This window comes from Notolepis coatsorum, assembly GCF_963971535.1.
Source record: "Notolepis coatsorum genome assembly, chromosome: 20".
Classification (NCBI taxonomy): domain Eukaryota; kingdom Metazoa; phylum Chordata; class Actinopteri; order Aulopiformes; family Paralepididae; genus Notolepis; species Notolepis coatsorum.
In genome coordinates, this window is record NC_140184.1 from 55,447,158 (window position 1) to 55,468,573 (window position 21,416).

General features: G+C 46.5%; 1 protein-coding gene across 1 annotated transcript in view; it reads left to right on the forward strand.

Moving 5' to 3' along the window:
* The window catches only part of LOC311246957 (uncharacterized protein), a 45,233-nt gene extending 40,231 nt beyond the window's left edge, over window positions 1–5,002 (forward strand). The window contains exons 4-5 of the mRNA XM_084337221.1: window positions 2,177–2,343; window positions 4,191–5,002. Of these exons, the coding sequence (XP_084193347.1) occupies window positions 2,177–2,343; window positions 4,191–4,340 (317 nt within the window). The 3' untranslated portion in view covers window positions 4,341–5,002. The remainder of the gene's footprint in view (window positions 1–2,176; window positions 2,344–4,190) is intronic.
* Window positions 5,003–21,416: the final 16,414 nt, after the last annotated feature.

Consider the following 21,416-nt stretch of genomic DNA (forward strand, 5'->3'; position numbering starts at 1 on the left):
ACACATCCACACGCACACACTCACTTTAAACAAACACACTGTAGCACCCACTCCACACACTTTATAGCACACACCCACTTTAAACAAACACACTGTAGCACCCACTCCCCACACTTTATATTTATTGATGAAGGATTGCACTACAACTCGTACACCTTACTGTAAATTGTACCTAAAATTGTACCTCATCCCATTTCTGCTTTGCACTAGATAGTACTGTACATTAGTACACTGCATAGTATTGTATATTATATGGTAACTCAGAACATTGTACATATGTCTATACCGAACACTGTGACCTCATTTTTCTTCTTCTAATTTACATGCTATATTATGTTATTTGATACTATCTTGTCTAGCACAGTCTCTGGAGCGTAACAGTAAGAAGCATTTTGTATGAAAGTATTCTGTACTTCTGTATGACAACTATTAAAGAACTTGAACTTGAACATGGTCCACACCTCAAATAATCAAACATCTTACACAATGCATCTTTACATTTTTGTGTGTATGGATTCCATACACATACGCACACACACACACACACGTTTGCAACTTTGTCCAGGCTCTGTCAGACTGTGTGCGGTACACTGACTGCAGACACATGTTCCATTGCTAGTACTGTATAACATCACACACACTGGGCTCAGAACCATCTCCAGTAGTGTCCCGGTCATCTTCAGAGCATTGGCTCCCCAATTGTCTTGCATGGTATAATCAGATTAGGAACTGATCAAGCCTGTCATTTCCCCCCTCTCACACATGATCACCACGTCTGAAATACATCTCTGAAGATCACACCCTGGCTAGGAGGCAGCAACCAGGGAGTCTGACAAACACCTGCTTTATTGCTTTTTTTTTTTTTTTTTTTTACTTTATTTTATTTTATTATTTGAATATTTAAAACCAATTACCCATTTTATTTAGAAGGATTCATGCAGAATCCCAAGCAAGTATGTAAAGGGTCAAAAGAGAGGAGGGGTTCAAGCCAGTTCTGGGGATGTTTGAAAGAGCCACAACAGCTCAGCGTGTGTAGTTTATTTCAGGTAATGTGAGTATACTCTATTAAGTTCTACAGTATAGTGGTAGCTTCCTTGTGGCCATGGAGTTCTTGTGTGGTGAATGAAGGAGGAGTATAAGTCCAGCACCACGACTCCTCAGAGGGGAGCCACAGTCTTCATCTTCACCGGCCCGGCATACTAACTAATCCATTTTCTCTCGCTATTCACAATCTCTCAAACAGACGTCACGATATGCCCCAGTTCAAGGTCCCTTTGTCCTGTTTTCAGCTGTACTCATACTGAAGGCTCAACCCATCTTCCAAATATCAAATAGGAAATCACCCTAACCCCACAATAATGTGAATATGTACGTGCATATGGTCAACTTTTAAATCACAGTGCATGTTTTATTCTATAAAGAGCTCATGTGTATTTGGGCTCAACATTTCAAATGCATCATTTTAGGTTTTGTAGTGACAATATCTCCTATTTTCCTTGTTCCCCTGTTCTGTTTCTTTGTGTTCTTTGTGTTCTTTGAGATCTCTATCTCAAGAGACTATCCTGCTAAAATAAAGGTAAAATAAATAAAAAATAGAAAATATCACGTGGCAGCTAAAATAATTGTGTATGTTTGGATGCTCTAAAAGGTGTGTTAGCATATTGTTTATGAATATTGGCATACAAAAGATGGGTTTCTCTGCAATGTCATAACAGAGTGTGCACAACCTAGAAACCTATGGTGGATATTAAACAAACAAATAAAAAACATTTGTTAAATTGCACAAAACTTTTCCTGGTCTGTAGAAATGGACAGATACTGCTCCCAGTAATAACAATTATGGATTAGCCATGGCTTACCAACACTGTTCATTACCTACCAATGAAGTTGATAAACAACAAACCAATCTATAGGCCTGTATGTTGAGTTACTACGGTGTAATAAAAAGTTTGTTTTACATTTACCTAATCTATTATTCCTCCACGCAATATTTTTGCACCCCCCCCCCCCCCCCCTCAAACTGATATGGTAGTGGGGGGGGGGGGGGGGGGGGGGGGTTGTGGATTGAGGATGTAACTGTTGCATATTTATTTATTTGTTTGTTTGTTTACTTTTATGAAAAAACATTATATTACAAACAAACAGACATTCAGTGCAACATTTTATTTTCCTACAGACCACTATGTTGTCATCAACCTGCGCCAAGGTGGCAAGGTGATTGGCACCAAGGAGACCAAAGGGGCGGGTGGGAACAACCCTGTGTGGAACGCCCCCTTCCTGTTTGACCTGCCCACTGGTGACATCACTCAGCTGCCATTGGTCCTAGAGTTCATTGTCATGCAGGTAGGAGCTTTGACTGGATACATTGATGAGTGACAGAATGAATAAATTAATGAATTAATTAATTCACTATTGAAATTGGTTAATTAATTTGCCCAATCACTCTGCCACAGGAGACTTGATTCAGCAGCCAAATCATTTGAATATTTCCAATTTTTGCAACCAACTGTGGCTGAAGTGATACATTTGAGACGGTGCTCATTCAGATTTCCAGTGATCATTTGGCAACATTTCAAAACCACATGTGCTTCTTCTTTGACAACAAAACAATCTAATGCTCACAGAGAGCTAAGTGGCTGAGGGACCATCCAGTCACCACTTGGTACCAATGGGCTCAGAGAAGATAAGCCACTTGGCAAATTATGTTTGAAATGCATTTGGAATTCCATATCTGGTGAAAGGAATGTGCAACTTGTGTTGTTAAGCAGCAGATGTGGGCAGACGTGGGCAGTTTCACAGTTTGCGTTTGGACCTATGTGTACATACACAAACTCAGATAACATCAAGCCATGAGAGGATTGTTTGGAGTCTTTGGAATGTTCACAGTTCTGTTTGCAGTTCAAAAGTACATGACTATACATGCTCAAGTTGATAATACTCATAAATAAATATGTTTTAAGGATCAAGTTAAGTGTCAAGTGTTTCCAACATTATTCCGCCAGAGTCCGTGCAGTGTTTAGTAGTTAAGAGTCAGACAGACAGTCTTAACAGTTCTCAAGTTCTCCAACCGTTAGTTCTCCAACTATTGGCAGCAGTCAATCCATGCCCTGATGGCTAATGGCATGAACCTGCTACACACTATATATTTATCACAGAAATAGAGATTCCTGTGTTTTCTTTCATGATTCACCGTTTCTGTAGTGGATTATTATAGAAATGTATGATGGATCACTATAGTTTTACCATATAAATGCTATGTTAATTTATTAATTAGCAATTTGTGCAAAAAAAACTAAAAACAAAACAAGAACACTATAGTTTTACTATAGTTAATTTTCATATGCACATGTTTTAATCTCACGTTTGTGAACAGAAGAACCAAGCATACTGTACACAAACACATGTAAACCTGTAGGCCCACCCCAGTCAGTCATACATAATACCAGTAGACTGAGGAGACTCACCCAGCATCCTCCGGGCGGACCTCTCGCCTCTCGCCATCTTAGCATGTGTTCACTGCACAATGTATTATACCATGTATTTACCACATTAGTAAAACCTGTGTCAGTATTCCATGCTACAAATGGGTTTGTTGTGTATGATCATGAGTGAGTGAACTAATTGACTGAATGAGTGATTAAATCATTCTCTTCAAAAAGAGCTATTCTCGGGCGGCTAGGTGGCGCAGCGGAGATTGCGCTTGTCACCAATGCAAGAGACTCCGGTCTCGAATCCCGGTGTCAGCATTGCCTCCGGCTTGGGCCAGTCGTCATACTATCTCAATTGGCAGAGGTAGCGGGTGGAAGTCGATGGGTGGGGATTGGACGTTGTGGACAGCGACTACTACAGGTCGGTTGGGGGACGCCTGCACAGCAGAGACAGGAAGTAGCGGGGGTAGTGTGAGCCTCCCACGCGTTACACCTCGCCACTGAGAATCCGCGCTGTCTGGTGAAAAGATGCAACAGGCTGCCTCCTCGTGTACCGGAGGGGACACGTGATGCAAGGCTTCTATCCTCCCTACGACCGACCAGTGGCAGGCTTAGTTGAGCAACGTTCAAGACAGGGGAGGGGAGAATTGGAAATACGAAATTGGGATGGGAGAAAAATAGAAAAAGTAAGGAGAAAAAGTGGATAAAAAAGAAATAGCTATTCTCCCAGGTGAATAAATGACATCTCCATCTGTCCAATAGGGGCGCCTCTACACCAAAAGCAGCTTGCTAGGCAGAGTGCTGATTGGCACCGAGGCCCTGGAGGCAGGACAAGGACACTGGAGAGACATGTGCAGTCGGGGGCAGGTGGAGACAGCGCGCTGGCACACCATCCAACCGGATGTCCTGTAGGACTGATTGACAGCCGGTGGGACTGATTTGCTGTCCCCTACTGTCACAGGTTTGAGGGGCGGGGTCACAGCAATGGGCTGAAAGAGAGGAAGGAACAGAGTACATAATACCTTCCACTGGAACTAATCATTCACGGAGGAACGCGTGAGGAATCGATATTGCTGTACATCACCGCATTGTCTATTCAATGATTTTCACATCCTGATCCACGATGAGACCATAAAACTGTATCCTACTGGTTGCATGAACACGTGTTATCATGTTGTGGTGCTGTTTGTGTCGTGCAGATAAAAGTCTAAATTGTTTTGCTCTGATGTCTGATGTCTGGCGCCCCTTCTACTCATGCGTGGTTGGTTGTGATGTACTGTGCCAGCATTTGGTCCACAGCGACATCTATGAGCACTAATGTCTATCATGCTGGCTGTGTGCCATCTGTGTTTGTGTTCTTCTTGTGAAACTGTGGTCCATGGAACTCGCATGACCGTGATCTTCTATACCAAACGTTTACTGTATATTCCATCATGCACTCACTACCCATCCACTGTGGCTCCCTAGATACTGTACTCTATCGCTGAATACACAATGCATTACTGATCCTGTATTCATAAAGACCTGTCACAATGGAGCGCTTAACCAAAGACCACTGAACAAGTGACACACATATAAACCCTGTAGTCCTGTGGTGGTACTACTTTATGACATGGGAGGAAAAATAGAGCTAGATCAGCATGCATTCAATGGTGTTTTTCTTTATGGTCCCGGGACAGTACAGTTAAAGGGGAACTATGTCCAATGTCAGAATGCATACATGTTATATACATACATGCATACATGTTACATACAATCCTCTGGTCTAAGACACAAATATTAGTGAAAATTTGCAACTCACTCCCAAATCCCAAAAATACGTGCTAAAACTCAAACTTGTGATGTCATCAAGTATAAAGTCATGAAAGACATTGGGAAAGATTTTATAGATGACACTGGGACCATAGATATATAAACACTGAGACACCCAGGGGAAGTTCATAGGTACATTTTCTGTTTCAGAATGGAAAGCATCACAAGTTTGATTCATACTTCTCTGGTTTCTGGTTTTGGGAGAGAGTAGCTCATTTTTCAAAGTGGTGTTCCACTTGAACCCTTTCACTACCACACTACAGAAGGTTAACCCTTTATATAGTATAGTATAGTACTGTTAACCTTCTGTAGTGTGGTAGTGAAAGGGTTAACCTGCTGTCGTGTGGCAGTGAAAGGGTTAACCTTCTGTATTGTCGCAGTGAAAGGGTTATCCGTTTGGTAGTGTGGCAGTGAAAGGGTTAACACAGCATTTTATATATATTTACAACATTAAATAGGTCATAACCGGAGTAATAAATGGATAGATGCAGGATAGACAGAGACAGTTAGACATACTTTGGGATTAATACATAATAGGGGACTTCTATGATGCCTACTGTACTACTCTAGTAACCTTAGTCTGGTCAACCAGAGCTCAATCAGAGACATTTTCTCCAATTATCTCCAGTTTAACTTATTATTTGTCAGGGTACTTTTCTGTGCATTTTGGTATTCTGTTATTAAACATATTTATTGGCAAATGAAATGGCTGCTGGTGGTGAGTAACTGTCCACGTTTTCCACGGGTGTCATGTGACTTTGAAATAAATGATATGTTAATTATAGTAAAAATTGGTATCATGTCATTGGGATAATCAACGAGTAAGTGTGCGTTAAATGGTTTTCATTGATTATTCGGCTTATACCATGGCCATTTGCCAAAGACAAAAGATATGTGCCATTTATTCATATTTTCAACATTAAAATATAAATAAATATGTTATTCATGCTTTGCTCACTGCTGACTTTCATTATAGTCCCTCTGCGCCACCTTAGCAACTGCTTGACAACCACCTGCCACTTGATTGAAAGCTAACATTATGCTAGTAAGCCTTTCTGTCAATAACTTTACCTATGGTTAACAAACAGATGATCTGACAGTATGTTTGACAAAAAGCCTGGCTCGCTTTCCGGACATCTCATTATCCCCAAATTGATCCCCCTTTTTTTTAGATTAAATATGTGTGGTCAGTACAGTACAGTCATTGTTGCGAGTTGAATTGCGAGGATGGGATGTGCCATGATATGACGGGAATAAATTGCCTCCATATCCACATAAATATGTGTAATATGTTTTTGAGACGGCGAGATCCACAGTTGGCCAATGAAAACAATGGGGACAGGGATTTGAGTTAAACTTGCTTGGGAATAGTTAGGACACGGACGGCGTGTGCCAGGATAAGTGAAGGGATTATGAAGTGAAGGTTGGGTAGCGGATGATTTTAGAACAGTGATTAATCTTGAGCCGAACTACGTGTGCATTCAATGGAATTTCTTCGCAACAGAAGGCAAAAGGTGTTGTCACAGATTAGTATGGTTTTGAATGGTGGATGAAAGAGAGACAGAACAAATGCACATGTCAAAGTCCATATGTGATCCTGCATTCAGGCTGCATCAATTTATATCAATTCGTAATTAATTGCCCCAGAGCTTGGTGTTACCTTTCTCAGGCCCACTTTGATGGCCCACTTTTCACACTTGATTATCCAATTCATTACTTCTGACAGAGATTTTGTCCTTTTCCTCTGCTCCGTTGTTCCTCTCCTCCTGACACTAGGGTTCCAGAAGTCACTTTCTAGTTCAGTCCTTTAGACAGTTTTTAAGAACCATATGTAATTTAAAACACTAATGCTACAGTTTATTAGATATAATGAATTTCATGGTTTCTGAATTCATGGTAAACCAGGCTTCTTCAAAAGATAAACTATGCTTTTAACATTTTATATAACAGTGGTAACGTCACTCTTTTGTCTGACTTGCAGGAAGATACCGGCACTATTCTAAATCTACAGTAGGTTGCCCCTCTCCTTTACAGGTATACTGGTGGTGTCACTCTGCACACAGTCAGCATGGAGATGCCAAGGGCGTTGTTTTCTTGCCTTTCAGAAGAAGCCATTTGTGTGAATGTATTTATTCCATTCACAGGACAATCCCCTTGAGACAGAACATCTTATTTTCAAGCGGGTCCCTCAAGTCCCGTAACACGAAACATAATAAAAAAAACAATATATATATATATATATATATATAAATGGTGCATTTATATAGCTTTTTTATCCAAAGCACTTTACAATTTTGTTCCCACCCACCCACCCCCTAATGTACAGTCTCCTCCCCATCATATGTATATATTCTCTGTTAGGATCTATGGGTAACAGTACTGTATATTTGCATATCGTATATGTCACAAATGTCACGTTCTGAACCAATTAATCCCGGTGTGAACGCGCTGGCCGGTGCGAGATTACGTTCGGGAACCGGCTCCAGCACGGAGCCTGGCCGGTGTGAAAGGCCTCAAAAGAGTTCCCATATTCATTTAATTTATTCGTTTATTTGGAAGGGACATGTATTAATGGACAATACATATAAATACACTGGATTTAGCAAGGGATGCTCATTTTCATCCTCAGTCCCCAAACATAAAACAAATAAAATACAAAAACAGAGCAATATAAAAACATGTTAAAACAAAACAACAATAATTTACAAATACCCTACGTGGCTACAAAGCTAAAAGGACCAATACCATAAATGTCCTATATGGTCACATGCTTGGTGCTCTGAAACTTGGTGTTTTATTTTTATTCTTTCTGGAAGTCAAGTCAAGAGTTTTATTTGTCACGGCATACAAGTATACAATGAAATGCGGGTGGTCTTGCCCGCGACGATGTGCAATACAGTGGTACAACATATAATATAATCCAATAAAAAACAACATTGTGCAATAAACAGGTAACAGGTAACATGGTGTGACATCTCGGTATCTGTACATAGTTATTTACAGAGCATATAGGACATGCTAGGTAGCTTTAGTAGTGCAATACACTGTTCCTGTTGTTATACTAGTTTAAAGTGGCCTTTCCTCTTGGCCATAAGTGTGCGTGTGTGCGGCATGAATGTGTGCCCGCTCTTGTTAAAGTGTTAAAGTGGCTGCTAGTGTGTGAGCGTGCACAGCGTGCGTGTCGTGTGTGTGCTTATGTGTGCTTGTGTGTGGATAGTTCAGTGCTCTGTGTTCAGTAGTTCAGTGTTCTGTGGCACTCAATGTTCATTGTTCAAGGCTCTGATGGCCTGGGGGAAGAAGCTGAGCCTAAGCCTCTCCGTCCTAGTGGCTGGGGTTCGCAGGCGTCTGCCTGACCTCAGCAGCTGGAACAGGCTGTTATTGGGGTGGTGGGGGTCTTTCATTATCCTGCAGGCTCTGGATTTGCACCTCTTGTTGTATAGAGCCTGCAGGGGAGGTAGCGCAATACCCGTGGTACGCTCGGCCTTCTTGTCCTGTGCCGTGCTGTTTCCATACCAGGCAGTGATGTTTCCGGTCAAGATGCTCTCTACAGCTCCTGAGTAGAAGGACTGGAGTATCTTCCCGATACTCTGAACTTCCTTAACTGTCTCAGGTGGTAGAGGCGCTGCTTCGCTTTCTTTACTACTGTGTCTATGTGTGTTGACCATGTCAGATCCTCTGAGATGTGGACCCCCAGGTACTTAAAGCTGCTCACCCTGTCCACGGTAGCCCCGTTAATCATCAGCGGTGTGTGTGTCTCCTGCTGTCCTCTCCTATAATCCACGATCAGCTCCTTGGTTTTACCAATGTTCAGGAGCAGGCTGTTGTCCTGGCACCAGCGTTCCAGTACCTCAACCTCCTCCCGGTAGGCCTTCTCGTCGTTGTCCGAGATCAGCCCCACCACCACCGTGTCGTCTGCGAACTTCACAATGGAGTTGGAGCTGAACTTGGCCACACAATCGTGTGTGTAGAGTGAGTGGAAACTTTTTACTTTGAGTTTAAAAGTAGTAAAAGTTGGACATTCTCGAATGGTGGTAGGTAAACTGTTCCACAACATACTTCCCTGCACTGACAATACATTCTGACCGAAAGTGGTGTGTCGACGCTCCACCTCGCAAGTCGCAATCCTCTCTAGAGGTATTGCCTACCTGCTTTGCTTGTTGAAGGGAGACCTGCATCTACAAACCAAGCAGCCATGTCTTCTTCTTCCCCTTCTCTTCTGCCTCTACTCGATGCCACCCTCATGTGGCGAACCCAGTCAGTGCACCCTTATGTGGCACACCCAGTCACTGCACCTCTGCCTGCATTATTTCTGGAGTGGAGAAAAGTTTCATACATCATAATGTGGTCATGCAAATGGGAATTGAAACCCAGCACCTCAATCCACCGCTGGAAGCCCAAGTCCTCTAGTCTATGGTATGCCACCAGTCTGGGTAGAATACAAAACTGTTCCTGTGCCTCTTCTACTGCCTGCTAATCATCAGGAGGAGATCCGTTTTCATATAATCTACAGTATTCTCACTCCGGTGGTGCTGGGCCATCCCTGGCTCGAAACTCACAACCCACAAATCAACTGGACTTCAAGTAAGATTATCTCCTGGAGCACATGCTGCCTTTCCAACTGTTTGCAGCCTTCTTCCCAGCCAGCTAACCCACAACATATTAACCACCAGTCTCCTAGTCTTCAGCCTGCTACCCAGCCAGTTAATCTGCAGTATACTAGCTACCAGTCCAACCAGCAGCCCCAAGTGACTAGTCAACTACCAACTACTACCAGCAGCATGCTAATCCACCAGCCTGCTATATGCTACCTGCCTGTCCAGAACAAGAACACTTCCTGCCTGTCCTGAGCCATACAATTCCCTACTCGCCTGTCCTAGTTTTCGTCTCCCTGAATCCCAGGAGCCCTGTATGGAAATACTGAAGAGCCCAAATCTGTGGCCCAGCGGTCTCCCTATGAAAGGACTGGCATTGCCATTTTCACTCCAGGTGGAGATATGGTCCCTGTGGCTCCCAATGACAGTGGCTCTCTCGGCATCCCAGCACTATGGCTGATCTCCAGTCAGACCCTCAACCGGCAGCCGCCTCTGACACTCAGTCAGATCTTCCATTGGCCGTTCCTGCCAATGCCCTGCCTGGGCCTCTGTCTGTCGCCCTTGCTGACACCTTGTCTGGGCCCCAGTCAACTGTGCCTAGTAAGGATGCTTCAATTTCCACTAATCCTAGCAACAATGCTAAAGGTTCCCCTGCCCTCTCATGTCGGGCTACTCCTAGCAAAGATGCTCCAGGTATGGCTACTTCTTTAAGTTCAGCTACTCCTGCTAGATCTATTAGCCAAACTAGCCCTACTAAACCCATTAGCAAAAATCCTCCTAGTGAAACTGCTTCTGTAAAACCTGTTTATGAGAGAATCTAGTGGAAGTTCTACAACCCTTGCTAAAGTTGCTACTACTACAGCTCCTGCCAACACAACTGCCCCAGAAAACACTACTCATGGCAATGCATAGTGACTCTTGCTTCTGCCCCTGTTTCTGAGAAACCCCCCACTCTAGCCTAAATTGCTAGCACTGCTTGTACTGCTAGCAGGGCCTCTGCTGCTACCATGGCCTCTACTGCTAGCACTGCCTCAACTGCTAGCACAGCTTCAACTGCTAACATAACCTCTACTGCTAGCATAGCCTCTAACTGAGGGGTTACAAAACCCTGACTGTATTAAAGATTGTGATAGATTAAACCACTGCTAATTATTATTATTATTACTTGCCAGACAGTACAGTTATTATATGGCAGACACTCAGAATAGACGGCACGGTGACAAGGAAATATCATTTATAGTATTTATTATTATGCAGCAATGTACAAAATGGGAATTACTTAGTCGCGCTTTTATGGCGGAGAATATGATAAAGTCAGTGAGTAGCAAAGTCAGTTGGAATGAATAATTCCTAAGCTGGGTATACTAGACCAAACGCCGCCTGGCGTGGGATGGCACTATAGGGGGGCAAACGATGGTACCGCTGGAGACAGGGGATATCCTCCCAGAGTTGTAAGCTCTGGTTTGGATACTCAGTCTGTTCACTTGAAGAAAAGGGGTTCTCATACGGATCCGGTCCTTATAATCCAAGCGCTCAGTAGCAAGGTAATAGCTGTAATCCAATGCTCGATAGCAATGATGATAGCCAGCCAGCTTCGGTCCTCGAAGCTAGCCCGAGGTAAGATCTTCAAGGTAGTTAAATCCAAACGACAGTGGGTATTAACGATGCTCTTCTCCACGGTAGTACGTTCCACAATCACTATAATCCAACCAATACTGGTTCGACAATATCGCCGCGGTAGGTTCCAATATGCACATGTCCAGTAGTTCTGCGACTAGGCCCTCCTCGTGTGCTGGCACTAATTACTAAGTCCACACACACTTGCTAAGGTTTACACTAGCTACTAAACGAATGAACTGCTTGTGAATGCTGCACACCGAACGAACTGCTGTAATACGATTCACACTAAATGACGACTCTTTACTTCACATTAAGCTAGGTCGAACTTGACGTTACTGCATTAGATCTGACACTTTCACTTGTTCACTTCGCACGTTAGGTTCACACTACTGCTGCTGCGCCTTCCACGATATATATACTTAAAAGGCTTTCTAGTGCCAAGCCTCAGCTCTCGTCTGGAATCAATGCGCCGGCACCAGGCATGTCCCAACATGTCCAGACTCGCCTTTGAACCTGACTCAGGGGCGCAGTACTTGGCGCCGCGAACGTCAAGGGCATTATCCAATGAGGAAAGCGAATATTACTATGATTCAAACGGAGGCTTAAAGGGATATAGTGTGGAAGTGAATCAATGAGACGAGCAGACGGAGTATCGAGTCTCTGAACTTTACTTTCAAACAAATCCAACAGAACCAAGGTACAGCCACACCCTTAAGTCAACTCCCTCCTGTCACTCAATCAGTGTCCATTCTGAAGTGAGACACCTCCATCTAGTGTCCACCACAATAGCTTATATATATAAATAATATACAAGTTATATAAAACAATAAAACGTAGATTCTCAGTGTTAATCTGGCCCTTCACAACAGCCGCCTCCTAATTAGTCCGCACCTAATTAGTAAAGGGAGACAGATTAATGGACTGCTCCATACTTGTTGTGAGGAGTAGGGCAATCTACAAAGTCAGTGGGTCATGGTCGTCATCAGGGGAGTCAGGGAGCTCCGGCAACTCTATCAGCTTCGCCACAGGTCGGGTGTAAGTCCGCCCTTGGACTATGACTTCTGCCGCTCTGACCTTCCCATCGGCACCAGTAATCACTCTGCTCACGCAGCCGGCCGGCCACGTAGCTCGGGGTAGTGACTGGTCTATTATCATGATGACTGTGTCCACCTTCAGGTTGTCCCTGTCCTTTACCCACTTCTGACGGGCTTGGAGGGATGGTAGATAGTGGAGGAGGAAACGGGTCCAAAACTGGTCGGCCAATACTTGGCTGTATCTCCACATTCTCCGGCCGTTCATCTCATCATGTCTGTACACCGCCTGTGGAAGGGCAGGGTCCAGCCGCCCCATCAAGAGATAGTTTGGGGTGACTGGGTCGACGTCCGCTACATCACTTGAGACGTAACCGAGGGGCTTAGAGTTCAAGACGCCCTCGATCTCCGTGAGGACTGTCATCAGGACTTCCTCCACCACGGTCTGGGCCCCAAGCACGGTGTACATAGCAGTCTTTATAGAACGGACTTCTCTTTCCCAGGTTCCCCCGAAATGAGGGGCGTTCGGGGGGTTGAACTGGAATGTGATCTGAGCGGGAGCGAGGCGGGTCTTAAGTCCTTCACCCATAGCCAGGAAGCTCTCTCTCAATTCTCTGTCTCCTCCTTTGAAGTTTGTCCCTTGGTCGGACAACAACACAGACGGGGTTCCTCTCCGGGCTTGAAATCTCCGGAAGGACATGAGGAATGAGTCCGTACTCATGGTCTGAAGGATTTCTATATGAACAGCTCGGGTGGTCATACACTTGTACACAATGCCCCACCTCTTCTCTGTCCCTCTTCCTTTCTTGACGTTGAATGGGCCGAAGCAGTCCACGCCCGTGGAGTGGAAGGCCCTCTCGCCGAGTCGGAGGCGGCAGGGAGGCAGATCGGCCATCATTGGTATACTGGGCTGTGCTCGCCACTTGCGACAGGTTAGGCAAGTCCGTTGGAAGCGACGTACTGCTTCTCTCCCTTGGAGTATCCAGAAGCGTCGTCGGATCTCAGCGAAGACTCTCTCTGCCCCCGCCCTTCACAACAGCTAGCATGGCTTCTACTGATAGCACACCCACAACTACTAGCACAGCCCCTACTGCTAGCACAGCCCCTACTGCTATCACAGCCTCAATTACTAATACTGCTACTAGTATCATATCTAAAGCCAGTATTGCTTCGATGGCCTCTACTGCAGTAGCTGTCAAGCTGGTCAAACAAGAGGTAGGAAGCTGGCCACTATTCTGGAGAACCCCTCCCACCCCCTCTATGAGGAGCTAGCCAAGATGAGGAGCCCAGCCGCAGACCCCCCCCCCCCCCCCCGCCTCCACTAACCACCTCGACCAGTCCTTCATACCAGCGGCCATCAGGCTCCACATCCGTGGGCATGGATAACTAATGGCTGGAGAACTTGAGAGAACTATTAGGAATGTCTGACCACTAACTGTGTCTGACTCTTAACCACCAAAACCTGCACGGACTATAACATATGACATCTTATCTTATGAGTCTGCCTGTCCTGAGCTGGCTAGTCTGCTTCCCAGTGCTACTGATTCTCTACAGATTTACTGCCAAGCACAACTACCCTGACAATGCCCTGTCTGGACCCCAGTTGGCTATTTGAGGAAAAGATGTTTGGAGCCGAGCTCCTGTTATTGCAGTAGAGCACCCTGTGCCTGCTGTTCCTAAGGAGCTCTCACTTCTGCTGTTCCAGAGGAGCCTGCTCCTATTGTTCTTGAGGAGCACCCTGCTCCTGTTGATCATGAGGAGCACCCTGCTCCTGTTGTTCATGAGGAGCACCCTGCTCCTGTTGTTCATGAGGAGCACCCTGCTCCTGTTGTTCATGAGGAGCACCCTGCTCCTATTGTTCTTGAGGAGCACCCTGCTCCTGTTGATCATGAGGAGCACCCTGCTCCTGTTGTTCTTGAGGAGCACCCTGCTCCTGTTGATCATGAGGAGTCCCCTGTTATTGCCCTTGCTTCTAGAGAGCCCCCTGCTTCTGCCCCCGGTCCCGTAAAAAACCCTGAGGCGGTAATCCCTGCTCCTCCCACTCCCAATAAACCATCTGAACCCCCTGCTTCTGAGGAAATCCTGGTGCCTACCCCTCAAGCAACCTCCCAGGCTTTCTCACCCTGTCATCTGACAGCCCCTCAGCTCTTATAGCCCTAATCACAGCCCAGAGGACAATTCCCCCAAATTAAGTCTCGCCTGCTGTGGCTCACCAGCCCACTAAGGTTGCTGTCCCTCCAGCCCTATAGCCCAAATCCAAACACCTCTGTTTGGAGGAGTACTTCTGAATTCACTAGCAGTAGATGCCAGCCTCAGTATATATAAGCAAAAGGACCATAGAACCAAGTGCCCAAGCCTCCCTGAGCTGCCTAAAAAACTTCCTTTCATCCCCTGCATGCCAGACCTCCAGTCTCATCACCATTTTGCAGGGCGGTCTAGCCCTCATCGCCATCTTCCAGGGGCACCCTGCCCTAGTCACCAACTTCTAGGGCGCGGTCCTGCCTTCATGGTCAACCTCCTGAAGGGTTGCGCCCATCCGCCTTGCATGCAGGATGGCCACCAGACATCCCCAGTTCGGCCTCTGCTTTGCCCCCAGGTTGACCACCGGACATCCCTGGTTCTGTCTTTGGTCTTTTCCCCCCAGGCCACCCGCCTCTCAACTACCTTCCCAGGTTTGTGCCAGGTGGTGCCCATTGAGGGGGGTACTGTCATGATCCGCACTCCAGCCTAGCCGTCTGGCATGTCCTTCACTCCTACCTAGTCTTTAGATACTGTACCTCTTTTCCGCCAAGGCATTTTGAGTGCCGGTTCTGGGTACATGCCTAATCTTCAACCAGTTCTTCCCATTTCATCACGTGCACCATCACTGTCTTCCTATCCCTCTGGCCGGCCCCTCTCTCTGTACCCTTGATTCCGCATATGAGTCAGAACCAAACCAATCCACCAAATTCACCACACAGCTCCTCCCCGGCCATTCTCCCACGTTACCGTGCTTTCTATTTCTCTGTATATTATTAACAATTTTATTCTTAAGCTTGCCGTAACTTTTCTTCCCCCAGGTCATATCCGGAATGTAATTACAGGTAAGTACAAGTAAGTAATGCTTGTATGTCATTCTGAGTATTCTCTGAATTTTCCACCTAGGTTTCCCCTGCCTAATTATACTCTCCTTGTCATTCCTAGATCTGGTCTGTGTCCTTTGCTGGAAACAATCCCCCCCCCCCCCTCCCCACCCTTATGCTAGTAATGTCACATTCCTGGAGGATTGCTTGATCACCTCAGTTTAGTTTAGTTTTTTGCACAGTATAAAAACAACAACACAATAACGACAACTGTAAAGTAAAAAAATATATACAGTGCAGAAAAGCCCAGAATGCTTATAAGAAACCTCCACCTATAATAATAACAACCATAATTATATTACATATAGCAAGTTGGAAAACAAGATTAATGTAAGGACCTTGTTAGAGTATGTGAGAGTAAAAAGTAAGTATGAGTGTGTGTGTGTGTGTATATGCACGTGTGTGTGTGTGTGTGTGTGTGTGTGTGTGAGTGAGAGCGAGTGTGTGTGTAAGTATGTGTAAGTTAAAATACAATACACTGATTACAATACACAAGTTACAATACACTGTTATATCATATAATAATCAGATGTTCCTTCAAACCTAATTTTCGCTATTGGGATATCCGTTTTATTTTGCTTCCCTCTGGAATGGGGTCTCTGTTCCACTATCTTTAGCATATATCCCTATTGGGCCGTAGTCTACTCCCCCACTGTGGCCTCCTGTCAGGGGCCAATGTGATCTTTTCCCCTTTCTGGAGGCCACTCCATCGGGAGGCAGTTCAAAGTGCTAACGGAAATCTTGTCCCCCTTTCAGAGGCTACTCCACCGGGTTGGAGGTGAGCGTCCTCATAGGTCCACTTTCCCTCTTTTCACCAACCTTTCCCTGCCAAGTGCACCTGCCCAGGAGTACACAGCTTCAAGTTGTCTCTGTTTCTCTGCGCTTAGGTTCAGGCGTACTAGCCATAACAAATCATGGTAATCAAAATCACATTTTTTGGGACTAACATTGAAAATGGAAGACTTCCCTCCCATATGAAAATTAACTAGTAAAGCTATAGTATTCCAGTTTATTTTGTACATTAGATTAGCAAAACGCATGAACCGTTTGGGTTTAGAATAGACGCGCCCCTGATACTTCCTGTCTCTGCTGTGCAGGCGTCACCCAACCGACCTGTAGGAGTCGCTGTCCACAACGTCCAATCCCCACCCATCGACTTCCACCCGCCACCTCTGCCAATAGAGATAGTATGACGACTGGCCCAAGCCGAAGGCAATGCTGACACCGGGATTCGAGACCGGAGTCTCTTGCATTGATGACGAGCGCAATCTCCGCTATGCCACCCAGCCGCCTGAAAAAGGACATTATTGAACTACTTGTACATACACATTTACTGTCAAATACAGTTGCAATCAAAATTATTCAACCCCCATTGCATATTGGGCTTTTTGGCAAACAATTTAAATTGTCAGCTGTTTGCAATAAACAAAGTAGACAAGAACAGTTTAAATAGTTAAATTAAATGAAAATTACAATGGTTTTTTTAATCAAAATTCAACACAAAATGCTACCTTTCACTACTGCAGTCACAAAATTATTCAACCCCCTGTCTCAAGATTATTTAACCCCTTGTCTCAAGATTATTTAACCCACTGTCTCAAGATTATTCAATCCCCTGTCTCAAGCACACCTGGTGCAACTAATCAAGAGCAACAATGTAATTGCTTTGTTCAACACAGCCAAGGCATAGGTGTGTCAATGATAATGTTCACAGCGTTTGGAGCAACAACGTAATTGCTTGGTTTAACACAGCCAAGGCTTAGGTGTGTCAATGATAATGTTCACAGCGTTTGGAGCAACAACGTAATTGCTTGGTTCAACACAGCCAAGGCATAGGTGTGTCAATGATAATGTTCACAGCGTTCGGAGCAACAATGTAATTGCTAGGTTCAACACAGCCAAGGCATAGGTGTGTCAATGATAATGTTCACAGCGTTTGGAGCAACAACGTAATTGCTTGGTTCAACACAGCGAAGGCATAGGCGTGTCAATGATAATGTTCTTTAGCTAGCATTGGATGGCTAGCAGCGTTCGCATTCTTTGGCTAACAGCGTTTAGCATTGAGCATTGGTTGGCTAGCGGTGTTAGCATTGGTTGGCTAACAGCATTGACATTGGCGGCTAGCAGTGTTAGCCTTCTTTGGCTAACAGTGTTAGCATTGGCAGCTAGCAGTGTTAGCATTGGTTGGCTAACAGTGTTAACATTGGTTGGCTAATGGCTAGCGTTTAGCATTGGTTGGCTAGCGGTGTTAGCATTGGTTGGCTAACAGCGTTTAGCATTGAGCATTGGTAGGCTAGCGGTGTTAGCATGTGGGCGGAATACGGCGATTCCAACCCAGTAAGCAGTCAACATCAACGTTTCACTTCCTTTGAGCTGACTGCGTCCTCTCCAATGTGCCCCGTCGCGTGTATCCACTCCGTCCTGGTTCCACCTTGACGTTGAGGTGGTATCTCACACGGGCACCTTCTTCTGCGTTCCGTCCATCCCGTCTCGTAGCGGGGCGCGTGCGGTAAATAATTGTCCAATTATCTAGCAATCTCAGTCAATGAGTCAACTAGATGTCCCCCTTGGAAGGGTGTGGGCGAATTACTTATAATCAAACCAGTGAAACAATTCGGACTTTGTAAGAATGTTCCTTTATTTGGACTTCAATGTCCAGCATCCAATTACTACTCGTTGCAATAATCACCAGGTGGCCAATTAAACAAGCTGTTATGGTTTGTAACCGACCCCAATCGCACAACACAAGACAGGTATGAGAGTAAGCCAAAACAGGGCAAATATTTATTATAGAACAAAAGGCGGCACAGTCCCTTTAAGGGAAAACACAAAAACACTAGAGTCAAGGAAATATGGAAAATGCGGCACTGTGCCTTTAAGAGGCGAACAGGCTAAGGGACTAAGGCTAAGGACCAGGGCTAAGTGTCAGGGCCAGGAACAGGGGCACTGGAGAGGGGGACAGGGACAGAGGCCCCGAGAGGCGGGCTGGAGACAGGGACAGAGAACAGGGTTAAGGCCTTGGACAGGGCGAGGGCCAGAGCTGCTTACAGGGATGAGGACAGGGTTCCGACGGCGGAGGCCTGGCACGGGAACAGGGGCCCGACGGCGGAGGCCTGGCACGGGGACAGGGTCCCGACGGCGGAGGCCTGGCACGGGGATCCTCCTCCTCCTCTTCGGATGCTGCAGACGGGCAGCGCAGAACAAAGGGGGTCCCAGGGGACCGGGATGGGAACACGCCGTCCTCCCGTGGAATACTAAGGAGCGACGACGAGCCTGGGTCCAAGGGGAACGGGATGGGCACACGCCGTCCTCCCGTGGAATACTAGGGAGCGACGACGAGCCTCACCCCAGGAACAAGGATCACGAAGAGACGCCTTCCTCCCGTGGAATCGGGAGCGATGACGAGCCGGCTTGACATCTGGAGTGGGAACACTGGAAAACCTCCCGTAGAGAATTAGAGAGCGAAGACGGTGTCCCACTCCAGGCAAACGGCGACAGGTGGAGATGGCTGGCACGTCGTCTCACGCCGGAGACGCGGCAGGTGATGGTAACGTACAGGATGGTAACGTACAGAACTCCATGAACACAGAGTGAACACAGATACAGATACAGAGTCCAGAACACAGAATCCAGAACACAGAATCCAGAACACAGAATCCAGAACACAGAATCCAGAACACAGAACGACCCGACAAGGACTGGAGGGGAGTCTGCAACCTAAGTACTCTCCAGCAGATTGCAAACTCCCAACAGGTGCGTGAGGGTAGAGGAACAGAATGTCCAAGGGTGGGGGCTGGTGAAGAGTAGGAGGCAGGCAAAAGTTCTCACAAGGGTGGGGGCTGGTGAAGAGAGTAGACAGGGAAAAGCTCAGGGAACAGGCGAATCCTCACAGTACCCCCCCCCCCCACGGGAGCCACCGGGCGACCGAAAAAGGCAGACAGCGGTGCAGGGGACATGACAAAGCAACAAACAAAAAAAAATTGGCCATGCTGGCAGGGGAAGCTACACCTAAAGTGGGGCTAGCAGAGGGGCTGGGTAGCTGCCAGAGCATTGCTAGCTACAGGGCCTATGCTAGCTGTACTGCTACATTAGCATAGAGGCTGCGCTAGCTGCCGGAGCTAGGCTAGCAGACAGGGCTGGACTAGCAAAGGAGAACAAGCTAGCTGGAAGGACAGTCCTAGCTGTGGGGAACAGGGTAGCTAACAGGGGAGCTAACGAGGCTAACAGGGGAGTCAACAGGGGAGTCAACAGGGGAACTAACAGGGGAACTAGAGGGAACTAGAGGGAGCTAGAGTGGGTTAGAGGGAACTAGAGGGAACTAACAGGGGCTAACTCACATACACTGTCTGTGCTGGCTGGGGTCGTCGACTGGTCGGGTCGTACTGTTATGGTTTGTAACCGACCCCAATCGCACAACACAAGACAGGTATGAGAGTAAGCCAAAAACAGGGCAAATATTTATTATAGAACAAAAAGCGGCACAGTCCCTTTAAGGGAAAACACAAAAACACTAGAGTCAAGGAAATATGGAAAATGCGGCACTGTGCCTTTAAGAGGCAAACAGGCTAAGGGACTAAGGCTAAGGACCAGGGCTAAGTGTCAGGGCCAGGAACAGGGGCACTGGAGAGGGGGACAGGGACAGAGGCCCGGAGAGGCGGGCTGGAGACAGGGACAGAGAACAGGGTTAAGGCCTTGGACAGGGCGAGGGCCAGAGCTGCTTACAGGGATGAGGACAGGGTTCCGACGGCGGAGGCCTGGCACGGGAACAGGGGCCCGACGGCGGAGGCCTGGCACGGGGACAGGGTCCCGACGGCGGAGGCCTGGCACGGGGATCCTCCTCCTCCTCTTCGGATGCTGCAGACGGGCAGCGCAGAACAAAGGGGTCCCAGGGGACCGGGATGGGAACACGCCGTCCTCCCGTGGAATACTAGGGAGCGACGACGAGCCTGGGTCCAAGGGGAACGGGATGGGCACACGCCGTCCTCCCGTGGAATACTAGGGAGCGACGACGAGCCTCACCCCAGGAACGAGGATCACGAAGAGACGCCTTCCTCCCGTGGAATCGGGAGCGATGACGAGCCGGCTTGACGTCTGGAGTGGGAACACTGGAAAACCTCCCGTAGAGAATTAGAGAGCGAAGACGGTGTCCCACTCCAGGCAAACGGCGACAGGTGGAGATGGCTGGCACGTCGTCTCACGCCGGAGACGCGGCAGGTGATGGTAACGTACAGGATGGTAACGTACAGAACTCCATGAACACAGAGTGAACACAGATACAGATACAGAGTCCAGAACACAGAATCCAGAACACAGAATCCAGAACACAGAATCCAGAACACAGAATCCAGAACACAGAATCCAGAACACAGAATCCAGAACACAGAACGACCCGACAAGGACTGGAGGGGAGTCTGCAACCTAAGTACTCTCCAGCAGATTGCAAACTCCCAACAGGTGCGTGAGGGTAGAGGAACAGAATGTCCAAGGGTGGGGGCTGGTGAAGAGTAGGAGGCAGGCAAAAGTTCTCACAAGGGTGGGGGCTGGTGAAGAGAGTAGACAGGGAAAAGCTCAGGGAACAGGCGAATCCTCACACAAGCGGTTAGCTTGTAGCTGATAGTTAGTGGCAGCTTACATTCAAGCATTAGTGGATAATGTCAGTAAAGGTCGATATGGTATTTGGTAATGTTCAACCAAGTCGATGCTGATAATAGTTCGTTGATAGTTAGTGTTACAAAGGATCAGATTAAACCGAATATATATATATTTATTAGTGCTGTCAAACGATTAAAATATTTAACTCGATTAATCGCA